General features: G+C 55.8%; 2 protein-coding genes across 3 annotated transcripts in view; one reads left to right on the forward strand and one right to left on the reverse strand.

Moving 5' to 3' along the window:
- LOC117641884 (dual specificity tyrosine-phosphorylation-regulated kinase 4) overlaps positions 1 to 18,311 on the forward strand; it is a 41,933-nt gene extending 23,622 nt beyond the window's left edge. For both annotated transcript variants that reach the window (XM_034379642.1, XM_034379644.1), the window contains exons 2-9: positions 13,533 to 13,706; positions 13,816 to 14,300; positions 14,387 to 14,539; positions 14,628 to 14,766; positions 14,857 to 15,028; positions 15,118 to 15,261; positions 15,378 to 15,507; positions 15,592 to 18,311. In XM_034379642.1, coding sequence (XP_034235533.1) covers positions 13,533 to 13,706; positions 13,816 to 14,300; positions 14,387 to 14,539; positions 14,628 to 14,766; positions 14,857 to 15,028; positions 15,118 to 15,261; positions 15,378 to 15,507; positions 15,592 to 16,048 — 1,854 coding nt within the window. In that variant the 3' untranslated portion in view covers positions 16,049 to 18,311. The remainder of the gene's footprint in view (positions 1 to 13,532; positions 13,707 to 13,815; positions 14,301 to 14,386; positions 14,540 to 14,627; positions 14,767 to 14,856; positions 15,029 to 15,117; positions 15,262 to 15,377; positions 15,508 to 15,591) is intronic.
- LOC117641883 (probable multidrug resistance-associated protein lethal(2)03659) lies at positions 18,243 to 24,256 on the reverse strand. Its single transcript, XM_034379641.1, has 7 exons — positions 24,134 to 24,256; positions 21,057 to 23,801; positions 20,752 to 20,973; positions 20,418 to 20,654; positions 20,163 to 20,337; positions 19,493 to 19,597; positions 18,243 to 19,376 (listed from the first exon to the last, which is right to left on the reverse strand). The coding sequence occupies exons 2-7, from the start codon at positions 23,751 to 23,753 to the stop codon at positions 18,949 to 18,951; spliced, it is 3,864 nt and encodes a 1,287-aa protein (XP_034235532.1). The 5' UTR covers positions 23,754 to 23,801; positions 24,134 to 24,256; the 3' UTR covers positions 18,243 to 18,948.
- Between the last annotated feature and the right edge of the window lie 467 nt (positions 24,257 to 24,723).

The following is a 24,723-nucleotide window of genomic DNA, read 5'->3' on the forward strand; positions in this document are numbered from 1 at the left end:
TGACATGAAGGCTGCGCGAGGCTGCGTGTGGTCCACTGGGATGCCCGCTCGTTGATCTCCATATCTGGCTCTATGGCATGCCATGTGCAACTAACCAAGTCGCGACTCGAAAAGCTTTCGAGATACTCGCGTGGTGCCTGGCTGGCTCTTTTTGTGAGTCTGTCCGTCTGCAGAGTCGCTATGGAAGTTGCTTCCCAGTGGAGGTGCACCACGCACCGCCCCCCGCTTGCAGTGCCGTGCCGTGCGCCAGCCACGCGCCGCCACTCCGCCACTGCACTGCGTACTCGCACCCGCGGCACACGCGCGCGCTTTATTTTCGTACCGAGCAACATCATTATTTCCTCGTTCGCTAGGCAAGGCCGCTTGCTCGGCGCGGAGCACCCGAAGCTTGCCGAAGGCTGCCGAAGGCGAGTGCCTCCGCGCCGAGCCGAGCCCCAAAGCGCGCCAAGTTTAAACCGAACGCAGCCTTGAGCTGTCGCGCGGCGCTACCCGGCGTCGCCTCGGCGTGGCGCTGTCGCCACCGCATCGCCGCGGCGCGCTGCCCGGGGTGCAAGGCGGTGCACTGCAAGACTGCAAGGCTCCTCGCCAAGTGCAGTGCAGCTTGCAGTGCAGGCCCCGCCGGCCCCGCCGAGGCCGAGGAGCCTGATTGGCTGAGCGGCTCGCCGAGCGGCCAGGCGGACGGACGGACGGAGCTGCTGGAGCCGAGGCTGAGCCCGCCTGGAAACAAAGGAGCGGCGTCGATGTTGTTGCTGGCGGTCTTGTTGTTGCTGTCGCTGTCCGGTGCACCTAGTCTCGATCCAAGGCGAGAGTTCAGTTCACCGCAACCGCCTCGCCGTGGCGTGCCGCCCCAGACCGGAACACGACCAACAAGTGGGGAGCGACGTCGAGCCTGTTCATGCATCAAACGAGTACACCGTTAACTCGCGCGCCGCGCTGCTAGGCAACCCCCGGTACTCTGTTAACCGTGCTGGCGCCGCTGTGGCGCGGTGCAGCGCTACGCCGGCTACTCCACTCCCACAAAAGTTCAGTCGCATCGACTGAAACTTCGTTGACTGTCTAAGTGCCGTTGATTTTCTTGGTGCATGGTCGATTAGACTATGAACGTACTTTGTAACGAGAAACCATGAACTTTATTCGTTTCGACATGACATATATTTACTGTGGCTTTTCGGGGATTATCTTTTTGTCTGTGAAATCGCGAGCACACTGAAAACCTAACCAAGTGTTTACTCAGTTGGGTAGTTGGGTGTAGTACTGAGTTGACACATACGGTTCCAGTGGGGCCCGCCGACTCCAGGTTGGGCTGCAGGCAACCCGCCCCGCCTGCATCCTCGCGACGTCAGCGCTTCGGCGCGCCGCCCGGCCAGTGACCTTTGGCGAGCCTTTGGCTGCAGTGTGGGTCCGCCGGACGACGGACGGACGGACCGCGGGACGGTCGGACGGTCCGATGCACGGCGGCCCGGTCACTTTATGAGGCGGAACCGAGTCTTGGGTGTCCTGGGAGTCGGCCGGCCGTCCGCGGCGCAGCCACCACGCCCCGCCCCGCCCCGCCCCGCCGCGGAGTCGCGTCGCGCGAGGAGTTTCGGGGCGTCGGCGAAATTACCATGGAGGGAGCCATAAGCCGCTAACTGCCGGACGCGGCGACGCGGCGTAACCGTCTCATCGCGAGGCCGTTTCACGCGCCGAGCACTCGCGGAGCAGTCGCCGAGCGGGCGAGGGGGCGACGCTTTTTGCGCTCTGCGAACAAGAAGAAGCCGTGCGAATAGGAAGCCAGCGGCGCCATCGCCCTGCGAATAACACTGAGAACAAAAGACGTCGCCAAGTTTTCGGGTGGACGACACTTGTTCCTGATGCGGCGCTCTTCCAATAAAGCAGCCAGAAACAAGCACGAAGGCGTCAGGCGCCCCAAGACCCGCGGCCTGCGGGTCGTCGCGCGTCGCCACCGTTTGGCGTGACTGCTAGCGCTGCTGCGGAGCCGCGGGGCAAACTTTTAAACGAACCGCGCACTCTATTTTCCTTTCCCCGTTCCACCTGCAGCATTCCGAGAGCCGTCTTCGTCGCCCCGTCTCTCTCACACTCATGGCGCGTCCCGTGTAGGTGCGAGAGAGACGGAGCGACGAAATAAGGACTCTCGGAATAAGTCCGCTGGAGCTTTTCTCTCTGGCGCTGCTTGGCCTGGCTGCTTGGCTGCTCGCGTGCTCGGGGCGTGCGGCGTGCGTCTCGTCGTCGGCCCGGCCCGGCACGGCCGTGACCTTTCGCGATCTCGAGGCGTTGCGGCGCTGCGGCGCTGCGGCGTGCTGCACCGCACTTGCAAGCGGCAAGCGGCAGGCAGCAAGTCGCATGCCTTTTTATTGCAGAGATCGGCGATCGAGCCGAGCCGAGCCGAGCCGAGCCGAGCCGAGCGGGCTGAATAAGAGGTACAGTGCCGTTGTATTCAAACGACAAGTCGACACGGCAAAGAACAATGGCGGCGGTGACACTCGGCGGCGCTGCGGCGCTGCGGCCCGAGCCACGCCGGTTGCGGTTCACGAAGTCACCCTGCCTCGGCCTGCCTCGGCCTGCCTCGGCCTGCCTGCAGACTGATTCCGAGAGTCGCCCGTCTCTCTCGCGCCTGCAGGGGACGGGGACGCCGCACACGAGTGCGAGAGAGACGGGGCGACGAGGACGACTCTCGGAATCAGTCTGCAGGGATGGCCTGGATCGCTGCAGTCGTCGCGTGCTTCGCGGTCCGTGTCCACGCCGCGCCTTGTTGTTGCTGCTTTGCCCCGCTGATGTTGTTGTTGTTGTTGTTGTTGTTTTGTTGTTGTTGTTGTTGTTGGTGGTGGTGGTGGTCGCGTCCTCCCTCCAGGCGGCGGCCTGGTCGGAGCGCCTGCCGAGCGGCGGGTAGGCAACCCGGTGCGCACGGCTGCGCTGTCGAGTCCCGCACGGCCTACCTCGCAGGCTGTCCGTGGACTGATTCCAAGAGTCTTCGTTCCGTCTCTCTCGCACCAATCCGGGACAACCCAGGAGTGGGAGAGAGACAGAGCGACGAAAAGAACTCTCGGAATGAGTCTGCAGGCTGTCGGGCGGGCGGACAGGACAACAAACAAAACAGACGGACGGACACCTGTTGTGTCTAACCCCTTGAAGGGCGCCAGCGCGGCCAGCGCGGCCAACGCCAACCGCGGTACGGCGCAGTTCCGCGTCCACCCGCCGCCGCGCCGTCTGGCCCAGGCCGCGAAGCCGCGAAGCCTCGCACACTGTAAACGCGGCGATGGCGGCGATGGCGGCGATGGCGGCGATGTGGAGCAGCAGCAGATGCAGCGGCCGATTCCTCGAAGCGCGCGCAGGCAGGGCAGGCAGGGCAGCCAGCCCGCCTCGCAGCCACACTGGCCGCGCGCCAGTCTGCGGCGGCTCTGTCAACGTGGCGGAAAACAGCGATGCATCTCTGGCCGGCCCATATATCGCCAAACGCGTTCGTCTGTGTGTGTGGCTGTGCCGATGGAGGGGGCGGGGTGTCGGCCTGCCAACGCTCTGGCGCCCTTCACGAGGCCGGTAGTGCTCCACGCCGACGCGGCCGACGCGGCCGACGCGGCCGACGCTCGCCCGCTGACGCTGCTCTTGATGTGCATCGGCATGTGCAAGTAGAGAGAGCGTCCGGCCGCCGCCGTCCCGGAAGGCGAGGCCGTGCACTCATCACCGTACCGGGGCGCTAGCTCGCGCAAAAAAAAATGGAGGCAATAAAAGCACGGAAACTCTTTCTTTCTCCTCTGGCCAGTGGCCGAGCAGTGTGAAGTTTTCTTGAGCCGGGTGCGTCTGCAATACACACTGCAGTCTGGCGCACAGGCAGGGCGTTTTGTTTGTTGTTGCTTGTTGTTGTTGTTGTCGTTTTCGTGGACGGCTATCTTGGACGCGTCACGCTGCGGTCGAGAGAGAGAGAGAGAGAGAGAGAGAGAGAGAGAGAGAGAGAGAGAGAGAGAGAGAGAGAGAGAGATGAAAACTAACGCCTCTCGGAATCAGTCCACACAGGCGGCACCCCTTGCTACGCCACCGGGTCGGCCGAAGGTGCAGAAGTGCAGCGCCCCTTTGCCCCGCCCCTGGCGTGCGTGGCGCCGTGCCGGCGTGCCGCCGTGCCTCGGGTAATGGTGCGACTTGTTGTGTAACGCCGGCACTGCTGGGCCACTGCTAGTCTGCTTGGCCATTACGGCGGACACCTTGTCCTCGCGGAAGCGCGGAAGCCCTTTCTTTTCCATTGTGCTCCTCGCGCTGCTTCTGCTGCTCCCGGACGCGACGCGCGACGCGCAAGGCGACGGGGCGGGGCGGGGCGGGGCGGTGACGTCAAAAGGAGTCCACCAGGCCGGCGCGCGCACTGTGGCGGTGCGGGCCGGATCCTCCTCGCCGCCGTCGACGAGTCCGTGCTGCTGGCGGCGCGACGGGGGCGGTGCACGGCGTAAACCTGCCCGCCTTCGGCGTGGCCGCGCTGGCCGTGTCGCTGATACCCTTGTCGGCGGCGGCGCGGCCGCGCTGTGTGTGCACTGCAAGCAGGACATCGACGCGGTGCGTTGCGGTGCGGAGGCGGAGCGCCTTTTCGGCCGGACCGCTTCGGAATGCGCTGGGCAGGGCAGGCGGGCAGGCGAGGCTGGCAGGCGGGGGCCGCGGCCACTTTACAGCGCCGGTGCAGCGCATGCCAGACAACACACTGTTGGAAATGAAATGCAATGCTGACCCGGCTGGCCGCGGCGGCGTCCACGAGGAACCGACCACGGCACTGACAGGCAGAGAGGGCAACCGTACGCGTCAACAAAGACGAGGCAAAGGGGCGAATCCATCCCTCCCGGCTGTAGCACGAAGCCAGGGAAACAGTGCGACGATTCTCGTGACAAAACAATGCCTCTGCGTCGCTCTGCGTCGACGGGTGGACGTTATTTTGGCATCCTTGTTCCACTGGACCAGTAGAGAGCCGCCCGCCAGTGCGTTGTCATGACGCGGACAGCCAGCTGACGCCCCCCCCCCCCTCTCCCTTTTCGGCCGGCTGCGCGTCATCTCTGTCTGCCTTCCTACAATGCGAACGGCACGCGCCTCGCAGTCCGCACTGCAGTGGCGCCCATTTGCATACAATCTCGCGGCACTAATTATCGGCCAGACCGAGCAGCCAGCCAGCCGGCCAGCCGGCCGCCCAGACCGAGCAGGCAGCAGCGGCGTGACGACAGCACGGCGGCACGGCGGCACGGCACCGCCCTCCTCGGAGGAGACGACGCCGCGCCGCGCCGCCGGTGTGCTGGATTCGGGTCTCTCACCGCGTCTCCCGCGCGCCGGCCCCGCCCTACGCCTGTCCGTCCGTCCGTCCGTCCGTCCGTCCGTCCGTCCGTCTGTTCGTGTCATCGAGTGCGTTTGTTTTGTTGTGATGCGTTACGTTGTGGGAACGTGTCGCTAGCATTTCTCCTGCCTGCCCGCTGCCCATGGCGGCGTGACAGCGTTGTGCATTAGCGCCGCCGAGTGAAAGCCAAAGCGTGGCTCGGGTGCGTGGAAAAGGGGGGGAGGGGGAGGCCGGATGTCCGCGCGGTACCGGTACGCAGGCAAAAGCGGTAGCGGCCCCACCGGTACAGCGGCAAGCGGCGGCAAGCGCCAGCCAGCCAGGCAAGGTATTACGCCACATTTCAATAAAACCTGCCCACTGCAGGAAGGATAGGGGGCACCAGTTTCCCCCGCTGTGCCTGGCCTGGCCGGGCTGTGCCGCCCGCTGCGTTTGACCCCCCCGGGTCCGCTGGCTCTGGCAGCAGAGTCATTTCGCGAGTCGTTCTCGTCGCTCTGTCTCTCTCGCACCTGTACAGGACGCGCCGTGAGTGCGAGAGAGACAGAGGATGTCTGCTGGGTGCGGTCGGTGCGGTCCTTGGTCCTTTCCTTCCTGCTGCTTGCTGCTGCCGCCTCGGCCGCCGCGCCTTGCCTTGCCGCGCCTTGCCTGCGACTTGGCTGGAGACTTGGCTTGGCGCGCGGCACACAGTGTGTGCGACCCCTCAGCCAGTCGGCCCCTCGGGCCCTCGGGCACGCGGAGGCGGTTCCAGACACGGAAAAACTTACCACATCAGCTGGTCGTTAGTTGGTCTAGATCGCCTTTTTATTCGGCTCGTAAAATCTCCCAGTTTGCACGGCGCCGGTGTTCCAGTGGGTTGCTTTTCCTGGTGCAGCGACCACAGCGCATGTGGTGTTCCCTCGGCTCAATGTTTGTTTGTTTTTCACCCTGCGATTCCAGATTTTTGCTCCCGTCATCGCTCGATCACGTCACGCGCCCGGCGGATTGTTTGTTTGCCTTGGTCGGACGTCGAACACGGGCGAAGTCGCCGCGGCCGGACTCAACTGCAGCCGACTGAGAGTCGTTTTCGTCGCTCCGTCTCTCTCGCTCTCGCTGGGCTTCCCCTGTCGGTGCGAGAGAGGCGGAGCGACAGACAATGCGTGCGGCATTCCGCGTTAATTGGAGGCGACCCTCCGATGCCGACGATGGCGACCGATGGCGACAGGCGATGATGAATCGGCGCCCCGCCCCGCCCCGCCCCGACGAGTCCGATGCCACCAAGGCTGCCAAGGCTGCACAGCGGACTGATTCCGACCAGCGCTTTCGTCGCCTGCTCTCTCTCTCTCTCTCTCTCGCACTCATTCGGGACGCTCCTCCAGTGCGACAGAGACAGAGCGATGAAACGACTCGCCGGAATCCGTCTGCAGTGCGTGGTTCTTTCGTCGCTCCGTCTCCCTCGCACTCGCGGGCCGCTCCGTTGGGGTGCGAGAGAGACGGAGCGGCAGCAGCAGCCCGCTGGCCGTGCTCCACTCGCAAGGTCGTTACACCTTTTTCACGTGGGACTGCCCGGGCGGCGTGTGTGCGTGTGTGTGTGTGTGTGTGTGTGTGTGTGTGTGTGTGTGTGTGTGTGTGGCGGCGACACCAACGCGCCGAGCCTGGCAGCGCCCGGCCGGCCGGCAGCCTGGCCGAGACGTGCACAACAACCACTGCCGATACGTCCGAATCCGAAATATGGAACCGCCGGTACACTGTAAGCTTACACTGTGCCAGCACGTACCCGGTGGGAGTGCGCTCGGTGCGTGCTGACTGGCTGGCTGAGAGGGTGTCGGCCTGCCTGCCTGCCTGCCTGCATGATGATGAATACGTTTGAAGGCATCGTTTGAAGTCGCTGCCGCGCCGTACCTGTGCCCCGTGCCTAGGCGCTGCGCGTGGCGCGGAGTGGCTTGGAGTGAGGGCAAACCTAATTACTCGCGCCTTTGTCAAGATCCGAAGGGATTGGGGGCGCTGAGCGCCCCCCCCCTTCCCCCTCCGGCCAGGGCAAGGACGAGGACAAGCAGCGCGCCGGAAACTTATTCGCAGCTCCAAGTTTATTAAAGTTGTTTTAGCGCGGCACCGCGCGCAGGGCCGCGTCGGGGAAGGCGCCCGCCTCCGCGTGTGCTTTTCTGTCTGGATATTAATATTTTTTCGCGTCAAAACTTGCCCTGGGGCCCTTGCTGGGGCCCTTGCTGGGGCCCTTACGGCCCTTGGACCAGTTAGCGGTACACACAGTGTGGGGGAGGGGCGAACGGGCTCATCTGCGGCGATGCCGGGCGATGCGCCCTTGGCAGCCAATCGGCCAATCAATCAAAATCCAGCCGCAGTGGTTGGCGTGCCCCTCCCCTCCCCTCCCCCCCCCTCTCGCCATTGACACCCCTCCGCCTCCCCGCCCTCTCTGTCCAAACTTGCACATTTCCACTCGGGCGCGTGGCGGGGCCGCTTGGCCCGCCCGGGCCCGCCGGTGTGCCGTGCTCGCCGGCAACTACCCCACCGCGCACCGAGCACCCCAGGGCAACTGGCTGTGCGACTGTTTGGCCGCGCGGCCTCAGCACTCTGTGTGCTGTGCGTTGGATTGGCCAGTGACGTGCACTGGTGTGTGTGTGTGTGTGTGTGTGTGTGTGTGTGTGTGTGTGTGTGTCGGTGTGCGAGTTGTGAACTGTGCTTTATCTCACGCCGCCAAATTGTGGACGAGAGGCGGGGCGGGCTCGGGCTCCGGGGGGGCTTTACGAGCGAGAAAACAATTTCCCCTTCTCGCAAGCTTTGCAAGCTTCGTAAGCGACGCAAGCGACGCAAGCCCTCCTGATGACGTCGCAATCTAATTGCCGTTTCCATTACGCTCGGCGCCACGTCCCCGTCGTCCCCGTCGTCGTCGTCGTCATCGTCGACGGCTTTTGCTTTGCATTGTGTGTCGCTCTTTCGTGAATAGCTCCTCCGCGTTTGTCGGTTCGTTTCCGTTTTTTCCACCCGCCGCTTCGGGCGCATCCCTCTAGTGTGCGCCGTGAAGCCGGAGCCGGCCCGCACTACTTTGTCTGTCTGTTGCCTTTTCATTCCGATTGTTGTTGTTGTTGTCCGACTGACTGCTGCCGTTGTTGTTGTTGCTGCTGCTGCTTCGCGTGGCTCCAACGACGGGTGGACATGCGATATGAGATTTAGAGATACGAATCTCGTCCCCTCCCTCGCCCTTCCAAGTAGGCAACACGCACGCCATGCGCTGGCAGCCGGGGCTGGCAGCAGGCAGGCAGCCAGGCAGCCAGCCAGGCGGGCGGAGAGGGCGGAAACAACGGCGCGGCGTCGTCCACCATTTTAATTTTATGCCCTCCGCGGCTTGCCCGCCGTGCCCGCCTTTGCCGCGGTTTTGGCGCGCGACCGGAGTCCGGGCCGCGCGGCCGTAACTCACAGGCTAACCGCCACTCGACGTCCGGGCCGGCCGGCCGGTCCAGCAGGCCGACTCCCAACTTCGTCTCTCTCGCACCTGCACCGAGCCACACCGAGCGCCCCGCGAGTGCGAGAGAGACAGCGACACGCAGCGACAGCGATGGTCGGATCTGCTCTGCCGAGGCCGAGATCGCACCTCGTCGTGTGACTCATCCGTCTGTCCGTCCTGAAGCCATCTGTCCATGTGTCCGGCCGATGGCTTACCGGCTCGCCCGATGTCACGCCCATCGGAAGGTAGATGGGTAGATGCCGCCGTGAGTCAGATGGCCTGGCGGCCCCGGGGCCCGGGGGCTGCACTGGCTGCAGGGGTCGAGCCGATAAGAAGACGCCCCGGGTATCATCCCACGGGCCTGTCTCCAGAATGCATGCCAGTCTGGCTCCCCCTCCCCCCTTTCCCCACAGTGACCGCCCTCGTCGTCGACCGCCCCCCGTTTAAGGGAATGGAGGAAGTTGGCGGGGCCGGCCGGAGCCTCGGGGGCCACTGGGGTCGCGGGGGGCGCCGCCAGGCCGCCAGGACGTTAGCTAATCACAAATTGAATCGAGCGGAGAGAAGAAGCGCTTTTGCTTTTAGTCCCTCATAACGCAACGCGCTCACGCACGCGGCGCGGAGGAAGGAGGAGACACATCCCCCCGCTGTCGCTGGGTGTGTGTGCCGGTCGTTGTCGTGTACCCTTGCTGACGAGAGACGCAGCCCATAATTCGGCGCGGTGTGGCGTTGGCAGTGGCGGCACGTTGCCCGCTATCGACTCGCCGGCCGGGGCGTCGAACCTGCCCAGCCCGCCGGAGGGGCGGTGCGGCGCGGCGCGGCGGCGCGGCGAGACGGGGAGGGCTGCACGCCGGTCGACCTTCGCGTCGACAGATCAGTGTCCCCCGCGGAAAACGACAATCCGTCAGCAGGACGACGAGTCGCCCATTCTGAACGAGCCCGGCTCGATTAGCTTTCTTTTCTGTCTGTTTCTCTTGTTTTCCAAGCGTCCTTTTTTTGCGAGTATTTTTATTTGACTGCGCCAGGCGCTTGCCGCGCTTGCCGGGCTTGGCTCGGTGTTTGATTGGCGCTGGCCCCGCGTGTTTACGCTTTTATGGCCCCGGCAGACTCATTTTCACTTTTGCCTTTCACCGCCCCGCCGGGACTCGAACCCGCGCCGCCGGGACACGGGACTGACCTGGGCCAAGGCAGCCAAGGCGGCCTAATGAAGCGACGAGGCGAGGCACCCTCTGCTCCTCCCTCCCTGGCCGCCCTGCCCGGGAAAGGGGCCGGCGCCGCGTGGGTGGCGGCTGGCCGCGGACAGGTAGAGTTAGAGCACCTGGCCGACGACGGCGGGGTGAGTGTGGCCGCGGACACGCGTACTGCACGTGGCCAACGACGGCGGGGTGAGTGTGGCCGCGGATACGCGTACTGCACGTGGCCGACGACGGCGGGGTGAGTGTGGCCGCGGACACGCGTACTGCACCTGGCCGACGACGGCGGGGTGAGTGTGGCCGCGGACACGCGTACTGCACGTGGCCGACGACGGCGGGGTGAGTGTGGCCGCGGACACGCGTACTGCACCTGGCCGACGACGGCGGGGTGAGTGTGGCCGCGGACACGCGTACTGCACCTGGCCGACGACGGCGGGGTGAGTGTGGTCGCGGACACGCGTACGGCACGTGGCCGATGACGGCATGCGCCGCGCCGCCCCCTGTTGTCAGGGTTGCCTCAGAGCGCCGTGGGAACGCGCGGCCCGGCCTGGGATAATTAATCCGGGTGCGACGCAGGTACACTGGCAGCGCTGGCAGTGTAGGCAGCGAGCCTCGCAAAGTCGCAGCGACCCCAGCGGCTAATGTAGGTCGCGCCAGTGGTTAGAAAAAGCACGAACCGCATAAAAAAAAAAATTCCAAAAAAAATTAAGCGTTTGGAATGCGAGTGAAAAATTGGAAGTCGGGGTCGGTTTGGCTGTGGCCACTGTTGGTGTTGGTGTGCGAGTCCAGCAGGCCTTGTCCTTGCCCTAGGCTGTCGACTGGGCGGCCAGCTGGGCGGCAGCCGGGCGGCCCCCGCGGCGCCGTGTCCGAGTCCGCCCTGCTGGCCGCGCCTGGAAGCCTGGAAGGCCCTGCGCGTGATGGACGGACAGCCTTGGAGTGGAGTGGGGCCCAGAGCCAAGCCCGTCCGGCCCCCGCGTATCTGGACTACACCATGAGCCGGGTCGGCCCGACCGTGCCCTTGCCGTCAAGCTTCACTTGGAAAAAATGCTTCGCTTCTGTCCGAATGTTGTGTGTTTCTTTGTCTTTATTTCTTTTCCAATACGCGGGGCCCGCGGCCCGCCCCCTTGGCCCGCTAAAGACCCGCTGCCGCCTGCCTGCCTGCCTGCCTGCCTGCCTGCCTGCCTGCCTGCCTGCCTGCCTGCCTGCCTGCCTGCCTCGCTGCTTGTTAATGCCGCGGTGGGGTGACTCCCCCGCGGCGGCCTTACAAGTTTGAAGCGAGATTGGCACGGATTTGGGGCCGGGTCCGCGCTCCGCTCCGCACTGCCAAGCCCAAGGCCGCCCCGGCCCGGCCAATATGGCCCGCCCGGCCGGCCGGGTCCGCGGTCCGCGCGCGGGTCCGCTAGGCCGGCGGGGCCGCGAGTTCGAACCCCAGCCAATGCCAAGGCCGGCGAGGCGAGGGCGAGGCGAGGGCGGGCCGGCCGGGCGGAGGCCGAGGTGCTGCCGGGCAGTCGCAATCATTTCGGAAAGGAAGGCACAGCGCCGCAGCGCGCAGAGCTCGTGTGTGTCTGTGTGTGGGCCTGCCGGCCTGGCGCCCTGGCCCAGCAGGAGCAGCCCCCCCGGCCCGCCGGGGACACCCGGAGGAACTGGGGCTTTCCGTGACTGTGTCGCATGACGGCCCGGCGACCCCCGCCCCCTCCGGGACCTCTCCCCGCCCCGCCCCGCCCCACTGCCCCCAACTTCCCGAAAAGCGCGAAAAGGCGGTCGCGGCTTTTCTGTCCCATTTCCGGCACGACATAATGAACCCGGCGAGGAGAAGAAGAAGGGGGAGGAAGCGGAGCGGGCCGCCGCACTCGTCGCACTCGCGTCGCTCGCGTCGCGCGCCGGCGTCAAAAGTCGCACAGGCAGGGCCAGGGCAGGGCCAGGGCAGGGCCCGCTGGGACCGGGGAGGGGGAGGGGCAGTGCCATTTCGCACCGGGACGCCCAGACCGGACCGGAGACCGCGCCGTTGCCGTTCCCACCCAAGACGCTCGCCGGCCAACTTTGCGGCCATTTTGGCGCTTTTGTTAGTTTTGTTCGGGGTGAAATATGAATGGGGAATGGAATGGGCGGCTCGGGTTTCATCTGGCGGCGTCGCGTCGCGCGGAGAGGGCGGCAAGCAGCGGCATGGCGGCAAGCTCGCGCCGTTTGTTTTCGCAACGGCCCGCCCGCGATGCCACCCATGCCCCATGGGCCATGCGCCGACGACCTGGAGGCTCATTCCCAGAGTCGGTCTCGGCGCTCTGTCTCTCTCGCACTCGTGGGGCGTGCCGCATCGCTACGAGAGAGACAGCGGCGAAAACGTCTCTGGCGACGTGCAATGATGGTTTAATTACGGGCCCGGCTTCGCTGCTTCGCCGCCTCGACGCGTTGCGTTCGCTGCACACCGAGGGACATGCAGCCCCTGGGCCTCGAAGGCCACGTCGTTGCCGGGCCACCGGGCCACCCCCGGGGCGGGCGGGGCGCTCGCTCGGCGCTCGAGCCGCTCAACAGTCTCATTACGGGCGTCAAGGTCTCGCCCCTGCGACGGCAGCGCGCGACAGCCGGCCGCCTCGGTTCGGTACCCCTTGGCTGCCTTGGTGGCGACATGGCGCCTGCGGGGTGGCCATACTGCGAGTGGGAGTCGTAGCCGTTGGTGGTTCTTCTCCGCCGGGATAAAGTGTCACCTTAGTAAGGACGGCCATGTCTCGTTTTGCAGTGCAGGCGGGCATGTGTCGGGCCCGAAATGGCATACGATCATGTGTGGTCTAGCCCTTAATGGTAATGGTAATGGGCACCGCCCCTCGCGGCACGCACGCGCGGCCGACGGGACTGCCTACCTTCCAGGCGGCCGGGCTGCCGCGCTGCCCGCCTCCGCCACGGCACTGCGAGTCCTTCCCGCTCGCCCCGCCCTGCACCGCCGCGCGTTTCGATCGGACCTTTCGTTAAATATTGATGACGACGGCGGCGTAATTTTAGCGTCATCGACTCGGCGCCGACTCGTGCCGCGAGATGACCGCGCCGTATCGGCACGCCATGTCGCTTCCGCGGTCGAGCGCCCCTGTTGCTCTGTCTCTCTCGCACTCACGGGGTGTCCTGTCCCGGTGCGAGAGGGACGGAGCGACGAAAAAGACCGTCGGGATGAGTCTACCGGCCGGCGGAGGCCTCGGACGTCATGCCTGCGTGCCTTGCCTGGCCGTGCCCTTCGAGGCCTGCGAGGGCGAAGCCCTCAGGCCAGCCCCCCGCACCCCGGGATGGCATTGCAGGCCGATTACGTGGGGTCGATTTCGTCGCTCTGTCTCTATCGCACCTGTAGGGGACGCCTGAAGAGTGCGAGAGAGACAGAGCGACGAAAACGACTCTCGGAATCAGTCTGCAAGGACGCGGGGGTGGCCGCGCGGAGGGCGATGACGATTGGGGGCTTTGAATCTTTGAATTGTTCTGTTGGCCCCGCCGGGGTCCGCCCCTTCTGCGAACGATGGGCCGCTACTGATTCCTTCCTTCCTTCCCTCCCGCGAACTTTGAAGTGCCTTCGGAGCTGCCTCTGGAGCTGCCTCGTCGACTGCCATGACTAACCCAAGTTGTTTTGTTGTTGCAGAGTCCTGGGCAGCTGCACCTCAACAAGGACGCCCTGCCCTCCAAGTACAGCAGCAGTAGCAGCAGCAGCAGCAGTAAGACGGCGCAGCAGCACCAGCGGGACCTGCTCTACCACCAGCAGCAGCAGCAGAGGAACAAGAACACACTCTCCTCGCTGTACGCCCCGGCTGCAGAGGTGAGCCCTCCCTCCGTGCGCTCAGAGCCAATCGGAGCCCCGCGCGTTTTTGGAGCTACGTTGACATTCAGATAGAAACTGGAACCTGAAATCTTCTTCGTCCTTCCAGAACCACAAACTGCCCGCCCTGAAGAGTGGCGGCTCCGTCAGCTCGACGGGCTCTCCCTCGTCGCCGGCCCTCAACAACAACAACAATAACAACAGCGGCAGCCGGACGCCCAATAACAACAACAACAATGTGGCGGACAGCCCGTCCACCCCCAAACAGGACCCCTTCGGGCGCTCGCTGCCCCTCACCCCGGCGCAGGCCACCAAGTACTACGGCACGCGGCTGACGGAGTACGAGCGCAAGGAGATAGAGAGCTACCCCGAGGTGTGGTACCTCGGCTACGAGGCGTCCAAGATCCACGGCGAGGAGGGCGCGGCCCAGAACGGCGGCTACGACGACGACAACGGCTCCTACAACAAGGTCCTGCACGACCACATCTCGTACCGGTACGAGATCCTCGAAGTGATCGGCAGGGGGTCCTTCGGCCAGGTCATACGGGCCCTGGACCACAGGACCGGCAAGCACATCGCCATCAAGATCATCAGGTAGCCAATCAGACGTGTTGCCGGCGACGGGCTTCCATTAAGAAACGCCTGGATCGAATACTAAACCTCTTTTCTTTTGTTATCAGGAATAAGAAGAGGTTCCACCATCAGGCCTTGGTTGAAGTGAAAATCCTGGATCATCTAAGGAAAAAAGACCGTGACTCCTCTCACAATGTCATCCACATGTTGGACCACTTCTACTTCAGAAATCACTTGTGCATCAGTTTTGAACTAATGAAGTATGTCTTCTTGCCTTTAAGGTGTCATTTTAGTCTATAGTTTGTTTTTGTTTTTTCTCTTTCTATAACAGTTGCTTTCCTTTTTCAGCCTGAATCTCTACGAACTGATCAAGAAAAACAATTATCAAGGTTTCAGCCTGAGCCTCATCCGGCGGTTTGCACACTCTCTTGTGCAATGTTTACGACTTCTGTATAGGGAAAATATAATTCACTGCGATCTCAAACCGGTGAGTAATCCTTGAAGTGGGCACACTCTCACATGTCTCATGCAGCCCTCTTTATCGCCTTAATCTCACGCCCTTTTCCTTCGTTTGTAGGAAAATGTCCTTCTCAAGCAGAGGGGCAGTTCGTCCATCAAGGTGATTGACTTCGGCAGTTCCTGCTACGCGCACCAGCGCGTGTACACATACATCCAGTCGCGGTTTTACCGCTCTCCTGAAGTCATCCTTGGTCTTCCCTATGGAGCTCCCATCGACATGTGGAGTCTGGGTAAGTCTGCTTACAACATCAAGAGTTTGATTCGGTTATTCTGTTGTTGAGCTAAATTAAAAACAAACTGCATTCTTTTACTTTTTCAGGTTGCATTTTGGCAGAGCTGTACACTGGATACCCCTTGTTTCCTGGGGAAAACGAAGTTGAGCAGCTTGCATGCATCATGGAAGTCCTTGGAGCGCCTCCAGATCACATTGTGGGCAACGCTACACGTCGCCGTCTTTTCTTTGGTGAGTGATTTCGAATTATTTTTCTTAATATTAAATTATTGGAATGATATTAGATGTGTTTAAATTTTTTCTGTACACACTTCTTTTATCAAACCACTTTTGCCTTCATTTTCCAGATACCTATGGCAATCCTCGCTGCATCACTAACAGTAAGGGACGCAAGCGTAAACCAGGATCCAAAGACCTGTCAATGGCCCTCAGATGTAATGACAAGATGTTTGTGGACTTTGTAGCTCAGTGTTTACAGTAAGTCAAAATATTTTTGTTGTTGTTTGAAAATTAGACATGTGTCAGAGACGAGTCTAAAAACTTATTTTCACTCCTTCGCAGATGGGATTCAAAGAAGCGCATGACCCCTGATGAAGCTCTGCGCCACGAATGGCTCATCTCCAGCTCATCCATCAGCACTAGCAACGGATCTCACACCCAAACAGAACTGAGGCGGTCTCCGTCAGAAGCAGGGTTGGGCCCTCACCACACACATCACTCTCACCGGAGCGCTGGAAGTGGCAGTAGTGGTAGCGGGAGTGTGACTGGGAGTGGTAGTGGTAGTGGTAGTGGCAGCGGCCAACAATATTCAATTTACCGACTGTACCGTGGTAAAAAATGTGTATCAAAGCTTGTAGATGCTCAGCCCGGTGAGTTAGGCGATGTCTCAAGTAGTTTGCTGGGTACAGCTAGAACACGAGGCTCAACAACCACAGTACGAGGTGGGGGTGAGTGTTCGAGTCAAGCAGTTGATCCCAATTTGAATGACTCTGGCACTTTCCTGCCTCCTATTTTGTGAGGCTGGCCTATTGTCGCTTTTTCTACGGCGACAAAGTACACTGAGAGTTAAAATTCTATTCTAGTTCTTATGGTGATGATTATTTAAATCTTTTCCCTACATAAAATACAACTTCTGAGAAGAAAATGTATATTAGGGGTCACCAGATAGATATGCTTCCCTAAATTATTACGGTATGATGGGAAAAAACATCTTTCCCCTTGTAAAAAGTTGTGAATGGAAGCTGTAATTCCTTTTCTTTTTAAGAAACACACAAGAAGAGGTTCTGGTCTTTAGAACTTACTTCTCAAGTAATATTGACTTCCTCTGTGTGATACTGTACTCAGTCACTGAAATTTTTCACTAATGTTCATCCACTGTGTACTTGTCGTATCGTGGCCAAAATGCCAACCTCTGTGATGTTTGCAAATAAGCAAAGTCTGCAAGGACGCTCAGTGAAAAAAGCATATGTGGTACCGACTTAATTTCATTTATGAACCAGTCATCAATTCATCTGCATTATATCAATCCAAGAGCACTGCATACCTCTTTGCACATGTTGTGTTTAATGTTAGATGAATTTGTTAATAATTTTATGTAGATTTGAATGGATGGAAGGGAACAGACTGTGTAAAATAACTGGTACCATGTTGTACATTTTCTTTAGCTTTAACATCATGTTTCACTGCAAAGGTGTAGAAGTTTTCAGTCAGTTATGGTTTTATATTTAACCAGAGTGTATACTGCCCATGTGTGGTTGCTGTTATCTCAGTCATGTGACAAGGCCTTTGTTGCTGCTTCTCAATATTTAACCAAGGGCAATGAGATCTCAAGCAGTGCGTTTTTGTTACCACATGACAGGAGTTCCGATCAACACCATTGTTGAATTCACGTCACATCCATTTAATCTGTCAGTTATGATTTCACTTGTTGTCTTGGAAAGCTGGGTTTTATGAGAATGGTTAAATTTTGTTCTGTAAGTTTCCTGTATCTATTTGAAAATCATTAGAAAGATGATATTTGAACATATTCATACATCAATTTGCTATATATTTTTTTTCTGTGTTGTAAATAGAATATTGATTCTAAAAGCCACTGCTCAGTGCCTTAAATTAAAATCATCCATAAGCATGAAGTGTAATTTAATTTTATATCCAGTATGTTTGGTGCACTATTCGACAGAATTTTGCAAATAGTCAACAAAAGTTAGTCATATTTTAAAGCATAACTTGAATTGGGGCATTTTTTGTGGAACATGTAGATCATTTGTTTCCCAAAAATTATCTGTGTTTTTATCATACAGAATTTTAATGTTTTATCTTCTATAGTGATAGATCTCACAATTGTATCATTTGTAATGAAATTTTAAATCAGCGAGATGAATGAACTTACCAGCTAGTTATCCAACATGGAACTAAAACACTCGATATGTGAAAGGACAACGAATCAATTATGAGTTCTACAAACGTGTTCACTGCTGTATGAATTTCATTTGTGGTCCACTGTTGAGGACACACTGCAGTGAATGCCATGAGTGCCCATCAATACACTACATGTGCATTGAAGAACTTTCAAGTGTGCGTCTTACCATTTGTATATTTTAAACTACCAATGTATATCTACTCATCCATTCAGAGCATCGGCGAGTAGAGTTTCAATGATTGAAGAGGTCTAATAAAGGTTAAAAGTGATGCTGAGAAGAAGTGAAGTGATAAAAATACAACCAAAGTTCTAGAGATTAGGCAGGCTCTGAGAAAGCTGATACTGAGACAATGCTGGCCAGCACTGTCCAATAGTCTGAATATTGGATAATAATTTTAGTGAGTTTGGTTTTTAATGTTTTCCAGTCAGTACTTTCTTCACTCTTTTAATTGCTCCATCGTTGTTTTCTTTGGCACTATTATGGACTTTTAGATCGTAACATCTAAACGAAAACTTCAAAATGAGACAGATATGTTGTAGACTGATGTTTACCTGAAGATTGTACTCCCTGTTGGTTGTGTAGGGAAACTGGTAAAGTTTAGCCAACTGTGCAACAGTATGGCTTGAACAGGTGTGTCCTCTGACACTCAAAAGTAAACTTTATAGTTGGGGTTCCATGTTTTGCCCCTCTACCCTACTTGTGACAGCCGGCGTTTGCTCTCTTTGTTAAATTTTGTAATCAACCATGTATCGCTACATAAATTCTAATCTTGGCATACTCTCTTAGATGTTGTTGTTGTTTTAAGTGTCTATCATTTTATTACTGTATTAATGACCAAATAAATTCTTACAGTCAGTGTAAGTGTTCATAAAATTTGAAATCAGCCTTAACTAAGATCCTACCAACCAGACATATTGCCAATTACCAATGCTCGAACACTCAATGTTTTCCAACAATAAATAAAAATAAAGAATGAATACAATTGTGCGTTCAAAAGAATATGAGAAAACATAATAACCAACTTAATCCAGAACACTAGGAGACAATGTGCCCAAATTTAGACTGATGATACCGGATTCAGCAGTAAACTGGAGAAAAGATTTCCGCGCAGAGGCCTCCATTCACAGCAGCCCCGCGCCCCTTTTGCAGGAGTGAGCCTTCTCGGCAACGCAGAGGGCAGAGGTTTTCTTCAAGGATTCCACCAGGAGTTGACCGCCCGCCCGTTGCTGAGAAAAGAACCCCCCTCCACGGTATGGGTAGGAACCGGGGTGACGGTTTTTTCCAGTTCACCCGGATCCTCACCTGGTTTCGGTGGGACTAGTGGGCCTAGTGGGCCTAGGTGGGACCACACAGTGAGGTAGGTCGGTAACGCCGTTCCGTCCCGGCTTGTCCCACCGACCGGGTTGCCAGCGGGTGCAAGCACCACCACGGCTATGCACGCCGGGATGAGCAGGGCATTCTGCAAGATACATCCAATGTAGAGAACGTCAACAGAGAATCATTTTCCCGTCTCTAGTATAGGATGAGTTTTCATTCTATTACTAGCTCGCTCTGCCATGGATCTAAGGTTGGCGCTATTTGTCTGACCAGTTTGGTTGACCAATTTAGTGAAGAGCCCAGTGGGGCTCTGAAGTAGGTCGTGGGGCTTGCCGAACTCTGCAACGCGGCCACCATCCATGACAAGTATTTTATCACAATTCATGACAGTGTCAAGACGATGAGCTACGGTCAAAACGGTACATGTTGAGAACTTGTCGTTGATGGTATTCTGGATTAGTTGATCAGTGTATGTGTCCATATTTGCAGTGGCTTCATCAAGAACTAAAATCTTGTTGTGCCTTAATATGGCCCGCGCCAGACAAACAAGCTGCCTCTGTCCGACACTTAAATTACTTCCACCTTCTGTCACAACGAACTGCAATCCACCTAAAAATGAAGCAGAGCAGAAAATCAGATAAAAAAGTGGAACACTTGCATAAAGAGATAAAACTTAAGAATAAGCTCAAGGTGAATTAATTTGAAAGTTTCTCTTTGTTACATACAATTCATTTCTTCTACAAATGACTTAAGTTGGACATCTCTCAGTGCACTCCACAGATCTTCATCCTTATACTGTTCAAACGGGTCAAGATTGTGCCTCAAAGATCCTGCAAAACAGAGTAAATTTCTTTTACAAACATACGTGACGGTGGAATGTGAGATACCTGTATTTTATAACAATTTATGGCAGTGTCCGCATGATAAGCTACATTGGGCTGGAGCCTGAAAAATATCAGGTTCACGGAGTAAAACCAGCAAGAACGAAGTCTTTTCGAATGGCCGCGTGCACAATCTCCGGGCGTCGAGCGCCTTCCACGTAGGCCACCAGCCCGGCTGGAACACATCGGTGTGGTGACTGTGGCCTACCTTGCCCCTGCCATTACCATTACCACTACGGGCTAGACCACGCCCGTGGTTTAACTCGTGGTTTCCGGTTTTACTCGGTGAAACTGATTTTTGCCGGGCACCAGTGCCGACAGCGGTCATTTGCCGGTGTCGTGCCATGAATGTACCATTTGGAGAAGTGTACCCAGGGACAGCCGTCACGCGGTGGTTGTACCCACCCCGGCAGGCCGCACGGTCGGGGGCACATTCATCGCGCGGTGGCTGTACCCTCTTCCGATCGGCCTTCACAATCAAGTTAGTTATGCTTCAACTGCGACATAAACACACCTGTGAAAAGGACAGGCTCTTGCGGGATAACTGAGAGATTTGAGCGTAAATCTTGCAGACCAATCTTGCTTGTGTCTAATTTATCAATTATAATAGTTCCTTCAATGGGATACAACTGGAAAAGGGCACCCAGTAATGAAGACTTGCCAGCTCCCGTTCGACCAACTATACCAATCTGGAAAAATGAGAATTTATTTGAAAAGCTGTTTTCCATACTGGCAAATTGAGAATCTGAAAAAAGCTTTGCTCACGTACCTTTTCTCCAGATTTGATAGAAAAGTTAAGTTCCTTAAGCACGGGAGGGTCAGTAGGGGAGTAGCGGAGGGAGACATTCTGGAAGGTGATATCTCCAAAGGTTGGCCAATCAACAGGTAGCTTATGCTCAGGTTTCGTCAAAAGTCTCGATTCTTCACTTTCAACTTTGTGGAATTCTAAAACACGCTCTACTGAAGTCATCTCGTTGCCCACTTCGGCCGATTGACGCATGGCCCACTTAAAAAGATATGTTAAATAAAAGTTTTAACTTATTAAAAAATAAAATAAAACGCAAAAATAAATTTTGAGGTAAGAAGATTATTAAATGGATTACCTGGCACATCATCACAAGAGAAAGTGCCTGTGTGATGGTGAGACCAATTTCTCCAGCTCTGAAGTCTTCCTTAAAAAATAGAAAGCTTAAGATGACCAGCATTGTGTAACCACTACACACGAGATCCAACCAATACGCAAAGGCCCTGTCAGTGCCAAGTGAATAAAAAACAGCCGAAGAATTAATATTTTGTTTGCTATCAAATTCTCTTGATAAATTGTCCTGTAACACAAATAAAATGATTGTGATCACGATACCGACCAAGATAATGTTGATTATCATGATATTTATAAAGAGAAACTCACCGACGCCTGCATTGATCGGATTGTGACTAGGCCCTCAATGGAAGCATTTGTGTGCGTGTAAATAGGACTGCTGGACAGGCCCTTGATTCTTTGCAAACTCCGTGACGTCATCATGTACAGTTGGCGAAGAAAGACGAAAATGACACCTATCACAAGGAGAGGTAACAAAAGCCAGTAATTGACCACACATATGATGACCAGAACACCAACTAGATGCATGATCGCCTCAATGATATCAGAAAGAGTTTCAGGCAGGTGTTCATCTATAATACCAATGTCCCTTGAGAATCTTGTTAGAATGCGTCCAGACGGATTGTTGTCAAAAAAGTTCATGGTGGCTTTGGAGACAGTATTAAACATAATGTCATGCAATCTTTTAGAGCCTTCCATACAGAAGTATGCAAAGGCAACTATTTTAATCAGATTCAGAAAAACTGTGATGGCCATCAACGCTCCGAAGACGTACAAGCACTTCGCGCGGTCCATCTCTCCCAATATGGGAAGGGACGTGGTGTTCCCGTTTTGAAAAACGTACTGTTCAAGATCGACCCAATAAGAAGTCCAATAATCACCACCGCTTACAGAACCTTGGGTAAGAGCAAGACACAGCACAAGAAGGACAAATGCTGGCAAACCACCTGCTGCTTTGAAGTAAGATAGGTAAATCTTCCAAGTTACTTCCCCCTCTGATTTCATTTCTTCGGGCACATCAAATTCCTCTTCTGAAGCTGTACTGTGTGTCGATAGTTGCCTTTGCAATTTATCTCTGGCAGGATTCTCCTCATTTTCTGTCTCTGTCTTCATTAAATCAGACAATTCTGTGCCACAATTCTGCAAATCACTAAAAGTGCCTTGGGCCGCGATTGATCCATTTTTCATCATTAAAATAAGTTTAACATTGTTGAGATATTGCAACTGATGAGTGCATAAAATGACTATTTTTCCAGCCAGAAAACCATTGATGCAGTCATCAAAGAGATGGCGGCCCACATGAGTGTCAACAGCAGAGAGGGGATCATCCAAAAGGTAGACGTCTGCTCTTCTATAAACAGCTCGAGCCAAATTTATTCTAGCTCGCTGGCCACCGCTGAGTGAGTGTCCATGCTCCCCAACTTGCGTCTTATCACCACGAGGGAATTGCTTGAAATCCTCTTCTAATGCACAAGCTTTGACTACTTCATTGTAACGCTTTTTCTCCATGGGAAGGCCAAAGGTGATATTTTGTACCACTGTTCCAGTAAACAGCCACGGTTCTTGTGAGGCATAGGAAATTGACCCTTGGATGTTCACTTCACCAGTGACATGTGGCAATTCTCGTAATATTAATTGTAGCAATGATGACTTGCCTGATCCTACTTGGCCAATAACGCCCACCAGCATCCCTGGTGAAATTGAAAGATTTAAGTTTTTCAAGCTATTGTGTTGCTGGTCTTCTGTCCACTTGGCATCTACATTCTTCAAAAGAACTTCTGTTCTACCAGTTATGCTCTGACTAGTCATTATTGAACTAGATTCTGGCTTCAAAAGAAACTCTTCCATTCTTCTGATGGCAACTACACATTCTGCTAAATTTTCAATGGCCATTGGTAAGTAAATGGTCAAACTTTCTTGCAAAATATCAAAGAACATGATGGTAGTAAAGATTTTGTCTGCAGTGATTGCATTTCCTGAGAGAGCGAAGTGGAGCACACACAGGAAAAAAGAAATCTTTGTGAGAAATGAGGAACAAGCAAATGATAAGCCGGTGTAGTATGTCATGGATCTAATAACATTCACTTCTTTTCTCCTTGCACTTTCAACCAATTTAGAAAACCACTTTTCCCATGCATACATTTTTATTGCTTGAATACCCGGAATGATCTCGTTCATGAGCTGAATTCTTTTATCAGATCTTTTAGCTGTCTTTTCACGAAGAGCTGCTGATCTTTTAGCCAGGAGAATTTGTACTGGCACGAAAAACACAAGGGTCGACATTCCAACAAAGGCAGATACACCAACTTCCTGCCATAGAAAATATGTCACGACCACTGAACAAACTATTCCTCCCAAAGCATCAGGCAAGTGCAAGGGAGCACTGCTTAAGCGACTTGCATCATTTGTTAGCAAGTTTATAACATATCCACCAGTAACTCCTGAACTGGATGATATAGAAACTTTCAACAATTTTCGATATAGGAGGGACGAGAGGGCCACACGAGCTCTCATTCCCAAGCACATCAGGCCAAACATAAAAGGGTGCATGCCAAACTGGTGTAGAAAAACTAACACAGCAACACCTGAGGCATAAACAGTAGCCTCTTCAGCAGTAACAGTGCTATTGGATTCAAAATAATTAAGGAATTTCCCAAGTAAGATTGGTTGTCCCAGTTTAACGGTGAGTTCAAATATGAACATACCAGAGGCCATGAAAAATAGTTCCCATCCAATGAAGGCTCTCAGGCAAGCCCACAACCTGGGTAGTTTCCACCTCCCATTGCCACAGCTATTCCTCTTATGTTTATTCCAAAGGTCTTCCAGTTGATTCCCGACCTGCTTAGAGTCATACTCATCCAAAGGCTCACAGATATCTGGAAGACCTAGGTCTCGTTTATACCCCTTCCGAAACAGACCAATCGTCCAAGAAAACGTAAGAGCAGACAAAATATTTGCCTTCGCCCTTGGATTCTTGGGTTGCGTAATTTTCTTGACTGAGTCCATTTCTTATTTAATGTCTCTAAGTAGAGCCTTTTGAAAGTAAAATGAAACCTGAAACAAACAATGAAGCAATTGATAACAGTTGACCCAATTCCAAACATACCCCCGGCTCCAGCAGGTAGCGCCTTCGATGGACTTCCCCATTTATGTCAATGACCTGGGTCATTCCCCCACCCGTTCCCCCAAGGTCATTCGGCCATGGCCGGGAAAAACATCATTGCTAGTTTATAAGACGACAATAAGCGTCAACTTTCAGGTTCAGGTTGACTCTTGTGAGAGTCGCGACCGTACTTTCTCCAGATTCCAGCGTTCCAGCGCATTGTTGCGCAATGTTGCTGCAAGCAGCGTCGTGCCCTGCCCGCGCCGCCTCCGTCCATACTCACCTCGTCCGGGACGGTTGGCCCTGGGAGGCTAGCACTGACAAACAACGGCGGATCCTCGCAGCTCAAAACACACTGAAGCGGTACCGGCCGGCACTGCCGGCACCGGCGCCGCGCGTCGTAGCGCGTCGCCGTCCCACCGGCGTCGCCATGCGGCCGCAGTTCGCAGAGGTGGGGGGAGCAGCAGAGCGCCGGACGAGGGGGCGGGGCGGGCGGGGCGGGCGAGGCGTCTTTCACTCGCGTATTACTCGCCTCACTCCGAAGGTCCGAAGCGCGATAACGCGTGCTTCCGCGAAAGAAGGAAGCGCGAGGCGTCAACGCGTAATAACGCGCAATAAGTCCTAATACACGCGACTCTATGAGCATGCCTGCTATTTGTACAGTATACTTCAGACGGGGCATTCTTGCCAAAGTACACGCCAGGTGGCGCAACTTCAGCCTTCCGCATTTCCCTTGCGACGTCACAGTCAGGAGGCCGTGCAGCCACGTGATTCTGTTCGGCCAATAGGAGGGGAAGGCGTTCTGAGTAATCTCAAAAGGACTAAGGCGCGACTCCACAGAAAAACGTCATTAGGTCATTCAACAATGCTGTG

This window comes from Thrips palmi, unplaced genomic scaffold, assembly GCF_012932325.1.
Source record: "Thrips palmi isolate BJ-2018 unplaced genomic scaffold, TpBJ-2018v1 HiC_scaffold_15, whole genome shotgun sequence".
Lineage (NCBI taxonomy): Eukaryota > Metazoa > Arthropoda > Insecta > Thysanoptera > Thripidae > Thrips > Thrips palmi.

Excerpts from the sequence above, each read along its gene's own strand:
- LOC117641883 (XM_034379641.1), bottom strand. The coding sequence starts at position 23,753 with ATGGACTCAGTCAAGAAAATTACGCAACCCAAGAATCCAAGGGCGAAG. Across the intron at positions 19,598-20,162 it reads AGAGCCTGTCCTTTTCACAG|GATCTTTGAGGCACAATCTT; the intron begins GTGTGTTTATGT and ends TCTGTTTTGCAG. Across the intron at positions 19,377-19,492 it reads ATTTGTAGAAGAAATGAATT|GTGGATTGCAGTTCGTTGTG; the intron begins GTATGTAACAAA and ends CTTCATTTTTAG.